We start from the raw sequence: 18,258 nt of genomic DNA on the forward strand, positions 1-18,258 counted from the left end.
ACTATATATCATGCAAGCCAAGAGAACAATGTTTCAGGAAAGACGTGTTCAACTAGATCTGATATTGCCAAGAGGTACCATAAGATGAAGACTGGAACATGCATTTGGTTTTGTGTCTTCGAGGCTGTTTTGTTTACTTCATGTTAAGAAATTTTAAATTCATTTTTGTGCTCAGAGCCTGGGACATCAGACTGAGGCCCCAGTGGTTTTTCTCTGCTGAGGTTCGGGGTATCTGAAAGTCACATGCATTTCAGCTGACTAGGCACTCTGGTGGTTTTTTTTTTTTTTTTAAACCTTTGTATTAAAGGAACTTTTCAAACACAAAAGAGAATAGTTTAGTCAGTTTCTTTGTACCCATTGTACAGAAAGTGAAAGTCTCTCAGTTGTGTCCAACTCTTTGCAACCCCATGGACTATACAGTCCATGGAATTCTCCAGGCCAGAGTACTGGAGTGGGTAGCCTTTCCCTTCTCCAGGGGATCTTCCCAACCCAGGGATCGAACCCAGGTCTCCCACATTATAGACGGATTCTTTACCAGCTGAGCCACAAGGGGTGTGAAAAACACATTTTTCCTTTTTTTTTTTTTAAAAAAAAATGCTTATTTGGCTGTTGGGTCTTAATTGTGTCACGTGGGATCTTTCATTGTGGTGCACAGACTCCCTAGTTGTGGCACACTGGCTTAGTTGCCCCAAGACATGTGGGATCTTAGTTCCCTGACCAGGGATGGAATCCGTGATCCCTGCATTGCAAAAGCAGATTCTTAATCACTTACTTTGTCTAGTAATCTTTGTAGTAGGAGCTGTTGGAGATGTGTGACACTGAGGCAAGTACTGGATATTGACTTATGATTTAGGGGCTCATCGGATGAATCCAGTAGCTTGTCCTGGTTCCATTTTCTTCCTAAGGTCTAGGGAGTACATTTGAGCCCAGTTTTGAGATTGCAAATATATTTCTCATCTTACTAACTCTTTTATTTCTTACTTAACTCTTATTATTTTTTATTAACTTATTTCCCATCTTATTAACTCTTGGTAATATTTGATAAACTTTCTTCTTTGCATGAGCCTTGTTCTAATAATGAAGAAACTTAAAATTACTTTGTCCCCCAGTAAGGATGGACTCATTTTTTTCTTAAATACTAATAGAGCTGCCTGACAATCTGATGATAAGAGGACCTATTGGATTCTAGCAGGGATTCTGATTTTTGGTGTTTGACTCTGGAGGACAGTAGAAAACAAGTGGTATTATTAGAACAGAACTGTGGGCAGAGCCTCCCAAGAAACAGGTGATTTTTTGAGCTCTGGGAGTCTCTGTCCTGAATTAAATAATGTCTTCTGATGATGACTGGTACTAGATTAGACTTGTATGCTTGTTCTTTTAGTAAACAGATGTGTTTACTCCAGAGGGAGGCTTTAACAGGGAAGGTGAAGAAAGGATAATACCTGTTTGTTCTGTGTCATCCAAACTCTTGGTTTAATGTGTGGGAGTAGCAGTTTTGAGGAGGTTGGGACCTAAACTAACAGTGTCCGTCTGGATTAGAAAGCCTTGTATTCAGGTAGGCTTCTTCTTATTTTTCTGACCTCCTTCTCAGACATACCTGTTTTTTTTTTTTAATACCCTGTATCACTTTTTTTTATTATTTATTTGGCCACAAATGACAGAAAACCCAGAATAACAGTAGTTTACCAAGATAGAATTGCCCTTATTTCTCATGTAATAAGCAGTCCAGCATCCATACAACTTTGTTCTTGCTACATAGTTGTCCTCTGTAGGTAGTTTTTCCTGATGGTCTCCTCTTCTTATCTGGTTGCTTAGACATTGGTAATAGATGGTTTTCACCTCATAGGGCAAGATGGTTGCTGCAGCTCCACCTAGCCTTTCCACAATTCAGTCAGCATGGAGGAAAAAAGGTGTAATTGCTCACAACACTTCTGCTAATGTCTCATTGACCAGAATTGGAAAATATACTCTTGGTTCTAAGCCCAGCTAAAAATCAGGGCTTCTGTTCTAAGAAAGAAGGGGAGCTCAACAGTGGGACAATGGACTGCAACCCTATAATGCCTCATATGGTGCTTTTAAGAGTATGGAAGATGTTGAAATGCTACATGTTGCCCAGCTCTGTAAATCTAGTAAACCCAGGATCCTCTCTGAATGATTGACTGTGGCTACTTAGGCACATGTGATAAAACTTAGTGTCTTCTCTGTACGCACCATGCCAGATGTTGGGAGGAAGTCAGCATATCCCCCTTTCCCCCACCGAGATTGTGTCTGCAGGAGGAGACCATACAGTGTGGAGTGCTTTCTTGAGGGAGGACGGGGACCACTGGGACACAGGGCAGCTGGGAACGGTTTGGAGATCTGTTAGCTAAGATCTGAAGTAAATTATAATTGGCCAGAGGAGAGATGAGTTTCTAAAGAGGGCAATCTGCATAGACTGTTCTAGGAAGGAACAGAATGAGCAAAGAGCCTAAAGTAAGAAAGTACAGGCTGTTCTAGGAACTGACTGTAGGTCAGAATGGCTGAGAGACAGTAGGCTGGAAGGGTAGGCAAGACTCTGATCCCAAAGGGGCTTGTAGATCATTTAAAAAGTTGAGATCTAGCCTTTAGATGGCAAGAGGAGGAAGAATCACCTCTGTTTAGCCTAGGGAGCTCCAGGAGGAGTACTGGACAAGGAGTGATGCAGTCAGGTTTTCTTTCCAGAAAGACCTTCCTGGTGCAATGTGAAGAGTAGAGTGGAGGTAGGAATGGACTCAGGGCTGGAGATAAAGTGGCTAGTTGGGCTGTTGCAGTTATCTGGAGGGGACAGTGTTGGCTTAGTAGTTCCAGAGGCAGTGGGAACAGGTTCAGTTCAGTTCAGTTTTCCGACTCTTTGCGACCTCATGGACTGCAGCACGCCAGGCCTCCCTGCCCATCACCAACTCTCGGAGCTTACTCAAATTCATGTCCATTGAGTCAGTGATGCCATCCAACCATCTCATCCTCTGTTGTCCCCTTCTCCTCCTACCTTCAATCTTTCCCAGTATCAGGGTCTTTTCAACTGAATCAGTTCTTTGCATCAGGTGGCCAGAGTATTGGAGTTTCAGCTTCAGCATCAGTTTTTCCAGTGAATATTCAGGACTGATTTCCTTTAGGATGGACTGGTTGGATCTCCTTGTAGTCCAAGGGACTCTCAAGAGTCTGTTTCAGAGGTAGTGATCACAGACCAGGTGATAAGAGCCGAGGGAGGAAGCACGAAGGGTGATTGGCCTCCTTTTCACTTGAGTATTCAGGGGAAAGGGAATGAATTTGGTTTGAGCACCTAGAGAATTTTAGGTATCTGTGGGACATCCAAGGGGGAACGTCAAGTATGATTGGATATGTGGGTCTGAAGCTCAAGAAGAGGCTGTTGGAGGCATCAGAGTGAATGAGATTACTCAGGAGAGTGTGTAGTAGAACAGAGGGAGCACCCAGCACGGAACCTCTTGGAGCCCCTCAATTCAAAGGGCAAGCTGAAGAAGAGGAAGCTGCCAAGGAGAAACTGGCTCAGGAAGGCCTGACTAGATAGGTAGGTGGGAAACCAGGAGGATGTGCTGCTTGAAAACCAAGAGAGGAGTATTTCTCAATAATAACATCAAAAGTTGCTGCAAGGCCTTGCTGGCAGCAGAGAACTGGGAATGCCCAGGGATGAAGGTGGCTTGGTGTGGCCCGAGGAATGAAGGTCGGTTAAGGGTGAAGGTCAGTCAAGGGCAAGGGATGGGGTGTTCAAAACTCTTCCTAAAGGTTCACCAGTGAAGTGGAGAAAAAAGTGCTTTCTTTGGATGAGCCTGCTTAAGTGGTGTAATATGAGGGCCTGGGTGAGGGGGAGGCTGGAGGACAGAGGGGAGGGAGGGGAGATCAATGGGGCAAGATGCTGAGGAGGGGACAGGATGGGGGATAGCAGCATGTGGGCTGTTCCCACTGTGGCTCTCCTGGAAACAGTTGTCTTCCCACAGGAACCCTCTCTAGGCCCAAGACTGGCAGTGGTAGATTCTCTGCAAAGAGCCCTGTGGCTCCTTGGAAATAGTATTGTCTGGAGATAAAGTGGTTCAGAGGCAGAGTTGGGTTTTAAAAGCCGAAATTTCTGCACATGCATCTTTCCATGTCCTCTCTCTGGAGCTCTTTGGTGTGGAGAGCAGTTACCCATGGAGGTACTTTAAGGAAGCAGTCCATCTGGGGTAATTGAATGCATTTTCTGTGGATCACATTACTGATATGAGGCTTTTGAAGGCAGGGTGTGGACATTTGGGGGATGATTCTAAACTTTCAGAGCTGGGCTTTGTTCAGACAACTGAATTTGTCAGATGAGGTGAGCATTAGAAAAAGCTAGAAATATCTTCTTTGCTGTTCCAAACACCATGCACATGCACACATACACTTTTTTCTCCCTCCAATAGGAACTCAGATGAAAGCTTACTTGGCTTTTTTCAGTGACAGGGACACAGAGGTCTCCTACACTCATTAGGGATAAACCTGTCTCTGATAATTTCTTTCCTGGAAGTGTGTGTGTAAGTGGGGGAGTTGATTGCCCTGGTATCTGGCCACACGGCTTGGTTAAGAGGATGGCAGGTGGGACTTCCTTGGTGGTCCAGTAGTTAAGAATCTGCCTTCCAGTGCAAGGGACGCAGGTTCGACCGCTGGTTGGGGAACTGAGATCCCACATACTGTGGAGCACCTAAGCCGGCGTGCGGCAACCAGAGAAGCCCTGTGCTCTACGGTGGAGACCCAGCACATCCAAAAAAGCAAAAAAGATGGCTGGCATGATACTTAATAGAAAGATTAGGCTCAGCCTGCTGATTTTCCTCAAACACAAGATTTGTAATTTACACCTAAAGCAGTGGGAAAAATAGTTTATGAAAGGTGTGAAGACACTCAGTAAATGAAACTTACAAATTTTAATGTAGTTTAGTATGCTCTAAACTGCTAGGGTTCTCTCCTGGGTTTCCTACCTAGATTATAGCAGAGAAAATGAGTCCTACAGATGCTATACCGGGCCAAGCCAGGTCCCTTCTCAGGCCAGGAAGCCTGGCCTTGAGCACAGGGACCTCCCTCCTCCCCTTATTACGGGGCCCTGGCCCTCCCTCACTGGCATCTCTTGCTTCTGTGGAAGGAAGGCTTCTGTGCTCTCTGAGCCCTGGTTCATTGGTGTCTGGGCAGTTGTGGGAGGTAGAAGGGACCTGGAAGGCTGGTAGGGGAAGCTTTTTATGCACGAGTTCCTCTAAAAATGTTAGCAGGTCTTATCTGAACCCTTGGTACACCATGTGTCTTATCACCAGGCTCTCCATGTGTCTATCATATCACCCAAGTGTTTCTACCTTATAGTCTAAGTGAACCAGAAGGAAGGAGGCCTCAGAGTAACTTTTTTTTCCTTCTCCTTTTAAAGCAATGCTCTTGTTTCCTGTTTACACCAGCACCACAGCCCACTTGGGAAATGGCTGCAGGACTGTGGGAGGATGGGCAGTGACTGAGATAGAATCTGAGAGATAGGGTCTGCTCTATTCAACCTCTGATCTGGCTCCTTGGCTGAAAAGAAAGGGAGGAGGAGGGGATGCCTGGGAGCTGAGCTGAGCTTGCAGCAGCTTGAGCTTGAGTTTGAGCTTGCACCTTTCCCCGCTACCGGGTGCTGGTCCCAGAGTTCCTGAGCTGGATTCTTAGACTGTCAGCTAGCAGAGAGAGGGGATGAGAGTGGGCACTGGTCTGGCTTTGTTACAAGGGTTGCTGCCGAGGCAGGGGCCTGTCAGACCTGGCACGTGAACTGGAGATCTGAGCTGATTTTGTCATATGCTTAGTGCAGTCCAGACACTGTGGTCCATGGTAGGTTAAGATGAATTAATTAGTGTATTAGTCCAGTAAATCTTTGGGTTCGTACTGTGTCCCAGGCACAGCTTAGTGTGGTGGGAATCAAGAATTCCAGGGTCACTGACCCACCACTGTGTCTGACGTGTATGTGATGTTTTTACCACATTCCCCAGCTGGCAAAGCCTCAGTTATATACATGTTTTGATAGGTTCCTCATAAAGCAGGCACAGGAAAGAAAAGATGAACGAGGTAAACAGAAGTAAGTTCTAATGTTTCCTTCCACACCTCGGTGAACTGTGCTGCACACATCCCGTGTCAGGAAGTGTTGGTAGGTACTGCTGCCTGTGTTTCAGACTTCCACCTTTATGGGAACTTTGAGAAGTGGATCATTTCTGAGTTGGGGCCACCTGTTGGAATGGAAGACAGGAAAGAGGAAGCAAGGCAGGCAGATGCTGAGTTCACCGAATTGATTAGCACATGGGCCCTAGCAAGACTTGATAAGCACTGCTCTTTCTCCACTCCACCGTCCTTGGGAGGGATGCCCAGGTTGCCTGGGATGGGTGTTTAAGGTTCTTGGGCTCCTGAGCTGTGTGCCATGGTCAGCGTACTGGAGAATGGGGGTAGGATGGAATTCAGCAGGTCCCTGTTGCTCTTCAGTCCCTTTGTAGTTTTAATAGACTTTCACTGGTGTTGCATTTGATCATTCCAGCAACCATGTGAGGTAGGGGGCGCTTTCCTCAGGGGGAAGACCAGGGACTGGAGGCCTGTGCTGAGTGTAATGAACACCAGGGCTGGGAATTGACTGGCTGCCTCTGCCTCCTGCAGAACGTCTTTCTTGGCATCTGCCTGTCTTTCCATCCCCTGGAGGAGCAAAGCAGTGAAACGCCTGACATCTCTGATTCTTGGTCCTCACGTGTGCCACTTTCTCCTGGGCAAAACCTTGGGCTCCAGGTTTTTGACTCCTCCTGGGTCCACGACAGAAGCTGCTGCCAGCATTCCTCCTCACTGAGGCAAAGCAGCCCAAGTGGAAGGCCCTGCCCCCACACAGGGAGTAGCCGGAACAGCGCAGGGTTTCCAGGTTCTCCGAGGCTTCTGTTCCTTCGTCTGCTCTCTTGGCAGCCACACCTGGAGCCCTGAGAGTTGGCTGACTTGCCTCACCCTGATCCATGTCTTCCCAGGTTGTGCCCTCTCCTCCTGCACAGGGGTTTGCCCTTCTGCCTTTTTCGACTCAGTTTCAGCTTGTGAGAGAGAGGTTATCTGTGTAGGTGTTTGTCTCCTTCTCCAAGGACACCTCCAGCGAAGGGCTCTGAGGATTTTATTCAGTGGCCTGGGCTGAGGCCCAGGACCCTGGCGTTACTTTTTAAAAGTGAAGTCGCTCAGTCGTGTCCGACTCATTGCGAGCCCATGGACTGTAGCCTACCAGGCTCCTCTTACCGTGGGATTTTCCAGGCAAGGGTGCTGGAGTGGGTTGCCATTTCCTTCTCCAGGGGATCTTCCCAACTAAGGGATTGAACCTGGGTCTCCCACATTGCAGACAGACGCTTTACCATCTGAGCCACCAGGGAAGCCCTTACTTGCTTAAAGGCAGGTGACAACTGGAAAGTTAATCTCCTTTAGGCTTATTTCTTTAGTTTACTTCATTTCTTGGTTCATCCCAGGCCTGATGTCTTGACAATAACACAGTCACTGTCTTTGTGACATTTCTCTATGTCCTTTTACTGCTTTCTGCTTCAGGATACCTCTCTTCACTGCACCTCTTCCTAGTAAGGAAGGAGAGGAGTCAGATACGGCGTTATTTGGGCTGACGTTTGTAAAAGGGTCTGCAAGGTCCAGAGACTTAGTACCAAGCCAGAGCTCCCTGCCCCTCCCCTGCAGGGGCTCTGCCAGGGTTTCTTCCTGCCCTTCCTAGCTTGGGGAACGAGCAGCCTTTGTGAGTTTCCTTGACAACAAGATGAATAAGTTAAAAATAGCTGGTGCTAGAGCTCCTGTGTGTGTGTGTGCGCGCGCACATGCATTCGCAAGCGTTTGCGCCTACATACATACCCTCTCGCCTGCTGTTGTTAACTCGGTCCCTGTGGCTTCTACATACTGGCGGAGAACATCTGTGGGAGGCCTTGGTGGGGCCCTGTTACTCGCTCTTTGCAATTCTTTGGTTTAGAGGTCAGATCTAGATAATCCCATAGCATCGTTACCTCATATCCCTGATGGTCGCTGATGGGAAAAGGATGATAATGTTAGCCTGCAGCATGGAAATCTGTTCTGAATGCCTCCGTCTTCACTAAGTGCTGCTGGAGAGAAAGAATCTCAGTTACACTTAGGGGCATTGCTGCATTTCAGAACCTTGTGGGGCAGTGGACTAGGACACAGCTCTGGGTGTGTGTCTGGGTATGTTTTTCTGGAGAACCCCTGCACAGACGGGGCGGGTCCTTTCTGGTCTCCTTTTATTAGGTAAGGAAGTGAAGTACAGCGCTTGGGTGACTTGTCCGCTGGCTCAGCCTGGTGGAGGAAGGAGCAGTGACCGCAGCAGCAGCAGCCGTGGCTCGTTCCCTCAGGTGCTACTGATGAGGACACCTCCATAATGTTGTTTTGTTTTGTTTTTTTAAATTGAAGTATGGTTGATTTACAGTGTTATGTTAATTTCTGCTGTACAGCAGAGTGACTCCCTAAGTTCTTTACCAAAGCCCCCTGTTTCTGTATCAGCAATCCTGTAGTGGTTAAGCCTTCTGTTTTGCGGTGTTATCTCAGTTGTAAGTTAATTTAGAAACAGCTGTCTCTATGAGAGGAGGGCTGCTTTACCATAGCTGGAAAAAATTCCTCTCTTTCTCCACCATCTTCCATGTATTTGTCAGCATCTGTGTGCCAGGCATGAGGATATCTTGTCTTTAGGGGCCTTATGGTCAGTTGGGGCAGCAGACAATTACAAAATCTCCCACCAACACCCCATTGTGGCCAGTGCTGAGCAAGAGGGAAGAGGTCTGATTGTAGGTGAGAGGAGGACTGAGGTGGGTTGTTAGGGTTTAGAGGAGACTGGGGGAACATGTCAGTGATACAAAGTACTTAAATTTGGAACATATTTAAAAACTCCTACACATAAAAAAAAGCAAGGAAACCCAGTAGAAAACTGACCAGTGACTTGACAGGCACTTCACAAAAGAAGACATCAAAATGGCCAAGAAATGTGTGAAGTGGTGCTCAATTTCATCTATTTATTAGTCAATAAGGAAATTCAAATTGTTCAATTTGAAAAAAAGATACAACTTTTTGTTTGTTCGTGTATGTAATGAAATCTTTGATGATTTGGTGAAACATCCTGTTGCCATTACCAGTTTACTTTGTTTCTGAATCACTTAACTGAAGAATAAAATGGATTCTGAGATGCTTAAATAAAAGGAAATGTAGTGGAATGAACACATTACAGTCAGAGACCAGTTATAGGAGATTTGGGGCCAACTATTGAATTTCTCAGAGCCCCTGTTTCCTCGTTTATAAACAGTGATCTTTCTATCTGCCTTTCCTTCCTTCCTTGAACATTACTGCTCAAATGTTCACAGGTACGGGAAATACTCTCGAAATTCTGAAGGGCTACTCAAATACTATGTAGTATCATGGCTTTGATTTCAAGTGATTTAATTTCTCCTGCACCTCTTCTCATGGCATCTATTCTAAATTCCCCTAAGAAATAAAAGCTTGGTACTTTGGATGGAGGACCTGTTGCTGGCATGCTCTGGCCCATTCATACAGGCCGAGGAGCAGTGTGAGTTCCTGCAGGCATTTCCTTACATGACTGTGACCTGGTGGCAACTCTGTGAGTGACATTGAAGTGTCTGCTGACACCCAGGCCTGGTGGCAGGGGGAGGGCAGTGGCACACACCAGTCCTGGTGAAGTGTTGACTAGAGTTAGTGGTCCCATAGGGCTTCCGCACCTGACTGGGGCTGGCCTCCTCACGTGGTGGTTGGTCTTGTGAAGCCTGGAAGTAACACCATGGGTTTTCGGGAGCTCTGTTGCAGGGGACAGTAGCCTGCACACCCAGCTTCCCTCGAGAGAGCCTGTCCAGAGTCACTAGTTGTCCTGTGGCTCTAAGAGTCCACAGTTTACTGTGGTATTGTGGCAGAGCAGGGGCTATTCCCTGTGTGACTTAGGTGTTGGTGGAGAGGCCTTTTCAAAGGTAGATGGGTCCTTTTGGATGTTTACACCCAGTATCCTACCCAGCGCTTTTGATCTTTTCCTCTTCTGTTTTTCTGCTGTGCAGGAGTCAGAGTCAGAAGCAAAGGTAGATGGAGAGACTGCATCGGACAGTGAAAGCAGAGTGGAAGCTGTTTCCCTACCACCCTCTGCAGATGATACCCCAGAGGTTCTCAACAGGGCGCTTTCCAGCTTGTCTTCAAGGTAGCTTGGCTTACTCATGCAAATGCTTGCCGAGAGCTCTGGGTCTCCAAGTGTCATGGAAGACCTGAAGCCCTTAGAGAGCCCACAGTCTTGTAGCAGGAGCCCACATCTGTTAAAGTATGAGGCCCAGACCTGCCACTTCATTGGTTATAGTCTCCCCTGCCTCTGCTTAAGGCTCCACTGAGTGTCATCGAGTACTCAGCAGTGACTACAAGCACAACCTGAGTGGATCTGGCCCTTGAAGGATACCCTAGGCTGGCTGGGAGGTACTGTCCAAGGAGCAGGAATACATGGACATAGGAGTAATCACTGGTAGAACACATGAAGATAAATGGTCCTTGGGGTTTGTGACTAATGGGCAGGCTGCTTTCCACTGAGGAGCCTAAATCTCTAGTTCAGAGTTCAGTTTTCCTTCTCCCCACACGTCTGTTTTGTACAGTCCTTTAATTCTCCTGTAGGAATTAAGAAACATTTCAACTTTGGTGAATTCAGACTTAAAATTTTGGTCCCTTGAGATTCTGGTCCTTCTGATTCCAGCTGTGTGGGCAAACTCTAAGACCCCAAAACATTATATAAAAGTGTGCGTGGGCATGCCTCCCACACATTTGTCCATTTGAAAGGCTGTATTGTGCAGCAATTAGGATTACGGGTTCTGGAGCCAGATTGGCTCCCAGGGTTCAATTCCCAGCTTAAGCACTTCACAGGGTATCATCTGTACATCCACTTCCTCATCTGTAAAAGCTAGTAGTATTGAGGGTTAAATCAGTTAATACACATGAAAGTCCTTGTAGAAGTGCCAGGTGCATATGTGCCAGGTGTGATAGCTGTTATCACCACTGTGTTTGATACTGCTGTTACCATAGTGATGCAGGAGCAGAGAAATGTAGGATTCTGCTGCAGCAAAAGTGTTAATAGTTTTTTCTCAGAGATGCCCATAGAAGCCATCTAAATAGATACATAAGGGGGGGGGGGGCAGGCAGACATTATATTTCCCTTGGGATTTTTGCCTGCTTCCTTCATTAAAAAACAGGTTGGGTGTATTTTTATGCAAGCCTTGAGCACTTGCTGAGTTTAGTGTAGATAAGGTGATGGCTCTGATGAGGTGAGGTGACCTGCTTCTTCCAGCATATAGCTACTGCCTCTGTCAAGATGAAAGACGTACTCCTGGAAAGCATTGACCTCAGAGCCCTCTTCTCCCAGAAAAGAACCACCCACCTTGAGCTTGTGCTTCAGTTCTTTCGGGCTCCTAACATGTTTTCTCCTTCCCTTCCTCTCTAACTTAGATGGAAGAACTGGTGGGTGAGAGGCATCCTGACCTTGGCGATGATTGCATTTTTCTTCATTATCATTTACTTGGGACCAATGGTTTTAATGATGATTGTAAGTGCCATTTACTTGCTATTTTAGTTTTACCTTCAGTTTTCCCTGCATGTCTAGTCATTTTAAGTGCCAGGTGTTGGTTTGGTTCTGGGAATCACTTGAGGTCCTGGCTGCTCAGACCACATCCACCTTAGAATAGCTATGATTTCTCACCTTCCAGCAGCCAACTGGAGGGCCATTGGCATGGGCCAGTTGTAGGTGATTAAAGATCACTTTAAAATTTGATTTTAGTACTTCAGCTCTTTGGTCAAACTGGGAACCTGGCTATGATTCTGTGTGACTCTTGATTTTGGTTCTTGTTTTCCTGGGGCCTCCCTCCTAAGTTTGGGACTTTTGATACAAAATTCCAATCCACAGTACTTTGTTCTGAGTCTTCCCATTGTCATAGACACAGCATCAAATGACTATACAACTGATGACTTAGCAGAGCAGTTTGGGACTTTTCAAATATGTATTTTTATTCAGAGTCAAAAATGGAAGAGATTGAGTCCTGGGGGATTCTACAATAAAAAGTTAATCAGAGTTTCAGAAGCATGTATTTATTGTGAGAAATTGGATCTGCTCTGTGTGACATAAAGGGCCTCCCAACCCTGTTGAGTGATGTGAGAGAAAGGAGGGGCGCAGAAATCACTGGAGGACTGACATTGTTCTTAAATATAATGGTTTTTCTTGAAGGCCTATGACCTGTTGGTTTCTGTTTCCACAGATCATAAGAACTGAGGAGATAGCAAGTGTTTTAATTCTTTTGTGTCCTGCAGGTGATGTGTGTTCAGATTAAGTGTTTCCACGAGATTATCACTATTGGCTACAATGTGTACCACTCCTATGACCTGCCCTGGTTCAGAACCCTCAGCTGGTAAGCTCTCTAGCCCCACAGAGACCTTTAACTGGTTTGGACAAAGGTTTTGTGGTAGGTAGTTACAGTCGTGGTTGGAGGGAGGGGTTGATGGCCATGGACCTTCACAGCACCTTTGAGACCAAAGTATTGCCTAGGCCAGACTGAGTGGCTGGCTTGGAAGGAGTGGTTCTTCCTTAGAAGAATCCAGACCAGCTGCATCTGTGACCATATTTGCATCAATATTTGGATTCCTTAGACTGTACAATGGCCCCCGTTTTCTAGATCAGTACATTTTTCATGCTCTGGTATCCCAGCATCCCACAAGTCATCTGGGAGTTGTCAACGCTGGTGTTGCTGTTTCTGGAACTTGGCTTGCTCATCCTTAAAACAGATAGTAGTGACCTAGTCAGTGCTTTTCAACCTGTGGTTTTGGAGTCCTAGTTCCTTGGAGGTTCCTTGGGTGCCAGTGGGCAGGAGTGACACTGAATGCAAGGGATCTGGGCTCCCCAGAGGAGCTCAGTTTTCTCCTCCTAAGAAAGGGCTTGGATGTCCTTAGGTTTTTTTTCTTTTTTTTTGCCTGTGTTACGTGGCATGTAGGATCTTAGTTCCCTGCCTAGGAATTGAACCTGGGTCTGGCCAGTGAGAGCAAGTCCTAACCATTGGCCTGCCAAAGAATTCTGGGCTTGTCTGTCTTGAAGCCAAAACAAAACCTGTAGTGCAGATGATGTCCAAGACACCTTCCTGATCTGAAACCTTTGCTGTATTGACCACACTCTTCCGAGGTGGTGACGTGTGAACAGAGCATTGTGAAGTTCTGAGAAGACTTAGGGCAGATACACACTCCTCTCACTCTGCTGCGCTGGGTCTTGGGCATTGATTTCATAACTTACCAGGCCAGAGAGTAGTGTTTTGGGCCCCAGCCACTTGGTTATGGCCAAGGGAGCTGACATGCTCATACTTGGGCTGGACACATCCTTCTCAGAGATGCTTCCTTGTCACCCAGCAGCATAAGCTGCCTTGCAGTCACCACAGGGCCTGTGCCTGCCCCCTGGGTTAAGATGTAGGTTTCTCTTGTGGGTCTCCTATAGCTAGAAAGCAATGTTATGAATTTTATTAACATATTCAGGATGTTTGACCCCTGACTGTGGTCACTGTTCAAGGGAAGTGTTTTTCATGTAAACAAAGCTTGTTTGGGAGTTCTTGAACTTCCACAATTAAAAAAAAAAATGGAAGAGATAAGAGAAGCTCTCCCCTTTCTTTGATGTCTGGATATTTATTGAGTGTTTAGAGTTGGGTTGCTCATTCTCATACTCAGAAACACTAGTGAGGCTGCACATGTATATGGACCATGGCCTCTCCCTCCTTGGAGCTCCCTCTAGTTGAGGAGAGGTTATAAACAAGTGACGAATTAATGCTAGTGAAAGATTTGTGTGTCAGAGCCGGGCATCAGAGAGGAAGACAGTCTGAGATGAAGCATAATAATTAATTGCTTAGTGAAAAGAGCAAGTATTTTGCACTATAGAAATAAAGGCAGGGGAGGCAGATACCACATTCGATCATGCAGGGTTTTATGAAGACAGTGGTATTTGAGCAATGAGTGATAAAGTGGGTAAGTGAAGAGGATGTTCCAGGCAGGGAGAAGAAAGGAACCACACAGACAGACAGAAAGTCAGAGAAATTTCGTTTTGATAAGCATGCAGAGTTCCTAACAGGAAGAATGGAATGAGGTACCTTTCTGGGGGTTGTCTTACAGATTGAGTGTTGTTAGACCTGGCAGTGCTATAGAAGGGGCACAAACTGGGTCCCAAGTTTGTGATAAATGGAGAGTGAATGAAAGCCACAAATTTCTAGATAAATACCTCACCTACAGGGTCACCAGAGGACAGGGATCTGTGGTCTGCTTGTCCTGCTGTGGGCTGCCTGGGGCATTCTTAAGTGTTGGGCGGACTGCTGCTCTGGTCCTGACAGCCTTGCTGTAAGGGAGGGGCCACATGTGCTCCCTTTGGCAGTGATCTGTCTTCTTTAACAGGTACTTTCTGCTGTGTGTAAATTATTTCTTCTATGGCGAAACAGTGACAGATTACTTCTTCACTCTGGTCCAGAGAGAGGAGCCTCTGCGGATTCTCAGTAAATACCACCGGTTCATTTCCTTTACTCTCTATCTAACAGGTATGTGTTAAGTGGCTTGCCAGTTGTTGCGTATGTCTTGTTTTTGCATATCTGCTGAGTTGGAGTTGGGACATTTCTTGCTTCATATGAAGTTTTGATGACTTAACTCTGACCACACAGGGAAGCAGAACTAAGGACTCTGCCTTCCATGAGCTGGAGGAGCTCTTTACTAAGAGAAATGAGGCTGAGGGGCTTGTGTGGTTGTGGGGGCTGTAGTCTGTGCCACCTGTCCATGTGTTTCAGCCTCTGTTGAAGGACCCCATAGCATTGTTGTGTCCTGACTCTCTTGTTGGCAGAGATTCTGCAGTGTGACCAGAACAAAACCATCCAGAAACTTGTATTTAAAAAAGGACTTTTCATTGACATAAACATACTATTGTATATAAAACAGATAACTAATAAGAACTTACTGTCTAGTACAGGGAACTCTGTAATAGCCTCTATGGGAAAAGGATCTAAAAGGTGGATGTATGTATATGTATAACTGATTCACTGACACCTGAAACTGACACAGTGTTGTAAATCAACTATATTCCAATAAAAATTAATTTTAAAAAAGGGACACTGTAGTGCATTAGAAATTTTATTGATTTGGATTTGAAAAGGCCTGTGACTTCAGAAGAGCCAGGAACTTACTTTGAGTCTCAGTTAGCTCTCCTGTAACCTAGAGCTAAAATGGCAGAGTTACTATGAGGATTTGACAAGCTATATTGAAATTTGACAAACGGTAAACTGCTCTGTCAGTCTAAACTCAGTTGAGACAGTACAGGAATTCAAATAATGCTAATGTTCTTCATGGTTACCCTGAAAACCAGTTTGAGGCATATGGGAAATTTGTTCTGACTTTGACCTAAATTTCAATTTGACCTATTTTTTCATCAACTTGATAGTGATACTTGGCTCTCTGAATGATACCTGGCTACTGAATATGAAGTCTACTGCTGAGATGTGTTGAGGATAGTCAGAAAGCATGCCTCAGCCTGGAAGCAGCCCCACAAAGGGAGGCCAGAGATCTAGAACAGTGATATGCTCTCTTCTGGGCAGGGCTTTTGAGGGACCCAGCACACTTGTGGGTAAAATCCGTTTTCTTGCTAGAGGTTTTAGTCATGTGGGTTAGTAGGAAAGCGATGCAAGGATGACCTTATTAGCCTTATACCATGTGGATCCCCATTCTGCCAGACCTGTTCTTTAGGATAGAGATTGGTTTCTTAAGGTCCAGATAATAATATTACAGGTTTTGGGGGCTATGGAGTCTCTCCTGCAGCTCCTTAGTTCTGCTCTTGTAGCACAAAAGAAACCCTGGATAACATGTAAACAAATAGTTATGGCTGTGTTCTCATACAAGTTTGTTTATAAAAACAGGCAGCTAACCTCGATGATGAGTCGTCATGCTAATAACTGAGCTACCAGCTAGTGCAGTGTTGCTGTGCTTTGGGTGCCAGTGAGTTTAACAACAACAACAAAATACTGGCAGCCGGCCTGACCATTATCAGCCCCTGTTCTAGAATCAAAACATTTCTATCTGGTGAACAGTATCCTAAGTTGAGTGTAATCTGTAAAATTTTAAAATATTGTCTTCCTTTGATTGTCTTGAAGTAGTCATTTTTCCCTTCTGACTGCTTATCTGTATAACTGATTTTATTCCCTAGAGCAGTGGATTTGTGCCCTGGTTAGCTGTTGCCAGGAAATTAGCAAAGGACCATATGACACAGCTAAAGGAAATGACTAGGACAAAGATAAATGTAGAATGTGATTCATTTTGCCCTTTCTCTTCCTTCCTTCTCAAACTAGGATTCTGCATGTTTGTGCTGAGTCTGGTCAAGAAGCATTATCGATTGCAGTTCTACATGGTAAGGGTAGTGTCAAAATGTGTCAGTGTCAAAACTCTTGATATAAGTGAAATTCTGTGGAAACTCCGCAGGCCTGTCATCCTTTCAGTGATAAATCAGAACTTTGGAATGTAGTCTGTTCTTGTGCATCTGAAACCTGGAGGGTGAAAGAGGCATCCCCTGTGAAGTTTGGTGGCTTCTTATCCACCTAGACCTAAGCACTGTTATATACCGTAAGCAGTCTCTCCCATCTGGATCTGAGTGTGTCCTCTAGGTAAGGCTCTAGGTGACACCTTAGACATAGAACATAGATATCCTCTCTGCTGTATTGTTGCCTCAACTTAAAAACACCCCCTCTCTGAGTGTCCTAATCTCTCAGTAAATACTAAGAAAACAAGAAGTACCCAGGCTTTTGGAGCATAAAAGGACTAACTAGTGGGCCACGTGCACCCTCTTTTTGTTGGGAACTGTAGCTGGGAAACATAGTTCTTCTCGAGGCCTGTTCTGTAGCTTATCATTTCCAATAAGACAGATAGAGAAGCAGATATCTTTCCTACCTGTTTCTCAACAATTTTCTGTTTGGTATTAGCTGTTATTTGAAGTTCCTTTCAAGGTAAACCGATAGGTAACATTTATCCTTTATCTTCTTTTGCAGTTTGGCTGGACCCATGTAACATTACTGATTGTTGTAACACAGTCACATCTTGTTATCCACAACCTATTTGAAGGAATGATCTGGTGAGTGATGTTAGTGAGGGGTATTTTTCCTTTTATTTGTGGGTGTTCTTATGTATAGGAGGACTGAGAAACCCCATTTGCTAAGTTGGCAGTTCTCACCTGAGCATATCAGCAGCACCTGCAGGCCTAGTTACAACACAGATTGCTGGGCCCCACTTTTGATTTTCTACCTTAGTAGCTATGGAGTGAAGCCTGAGAACTCCATTTCTAGTACATTCTCAGGTGATGCTGATGCTGCTGGTCAGGACCTACACTCTGAGAACCACTGTTCTAAACCAACAGCTATAGGGATATTTAAAGAGTCCAGGACTGTGTAACTGTACGGCAACAAATATGGAAATCTAGAAGAAACAAATCATTTCCTGGCAAGAGGACACCGAATAAAAGTCACAAAGAAGAAAACTTGAACAGATCAATAATTATAAAAGAGCTTTGAAAATTCCATAAGAATCTACACCTGGAAAAAATGAGCAGTAATAGCAGTTGCGTATTTATTTATTTACTTATGACTGCACACAGGCTTTCTCTAGTTTTGGCGAATCTTATGACCTGCCTTTTGAGAAACCTGTATGCTGGTCAGGAAGCAACAGTTAGAACTGGACATGGAACAACAGACTGGTTCCAAATAGGAAAAGGAGTACATCAAGGCTGTATATTGTCACCCTTCTTATTTAACTTATATGCAGAGTGCATAATGAGAAACGCTGGGCTGGAAGAAGCACAAGTTGGAATCAAGATTGCCGGGAGAAATATCAATAACCTTAGATATGCAGATGACACCACCCTTATGGCAGAAAGCTAAGAGGAGCTAAAAAGCCTCTTGATGAAAGTGAAAGAGGAGAGTGAAAAAGTTGGCTTAAAGCTCAACATTCAGAAAAATAAGATCATGGCATCTGGTCCCATCACCTCATGGGAAATAGATGGGAAGACAGTGGAAACAGTGTCAGACTTTATTTTTGGGGGCTGCAAAATCACTGCAGATGGTGACTGCAGCCATGAAATTAAAAGATGCTTACTCCTTGGAAGGAAAGTTATGACCAACCTAGATAGCATATTAAAAAGCAGAGACATTACTTTGCCAACAGAGGTCCATCTGGTCAAAG

At 45.2% G+C, this 18,258-nt stretch overlaps 1 protein-coding gene and 1 non-coding gene across 2 annotated transcripts in view; both read left to right on the plus strand.

Moving 5' to 3' along the window:
- Positions 1-18,258, plus strand: part of CDS2 (CDP-diacylglycerol synthase 2) — a 59,319-nt gene that overhangs the window by 31,561 nt on the left and 9,500 nt on the right. Inside the window, exons 2-7 of the mRNA XM_020883646.2 lie at positions 10,065-10,201; positions 11,485-11,581; positions 12,340-12,437; positions 14,449-14,588; positions 16,380-16,438; positions 17,073-17,155. Of these exons, the coding sequence (XP_020739305.1) occupies positions 10,065-10,201; positions 11,485-11,581; positions 12,340-12,437; positions 14,449-14,588; positions 16,380-16,438; positions 17,073-17,155 (614 nt within the window). The remainder of the gene's footprint in view (positions 1-10,064; positions 10,202-11,484; positions 11,582-12,339; positions 12,438-14,448; positions 14,589-16,379; positions 16,439-17,072; positions 17,156-18,258) is intronic.
- On the plus strand, positions 15,959-16,064 carry LOC139036849 (small nucleolar RNA U6-53/MBII-28). The gene has a single exon (XR_011489711.1). It is a non-coding gene; the product is annotated as a small nucleolar RNA U6-53/MBII-28 (small nucleolar RNA).

Source organism: Odocoileus virginianus, chromosome 9 (genome assembly GCF_023699985.2).
Source record: "Odocoileus virginianus isolate 20LAN1187 ecotype Illinois chromosome 9, Ovbor_1.2, whole genome shotgun sequence".
NCBI classification, from domain to species: Eukaryota; Metazoa; Chordata; class Mammalia; order Artiodactyla; family Cervidae; genus Odocoileus; species Odocoileus virginianus.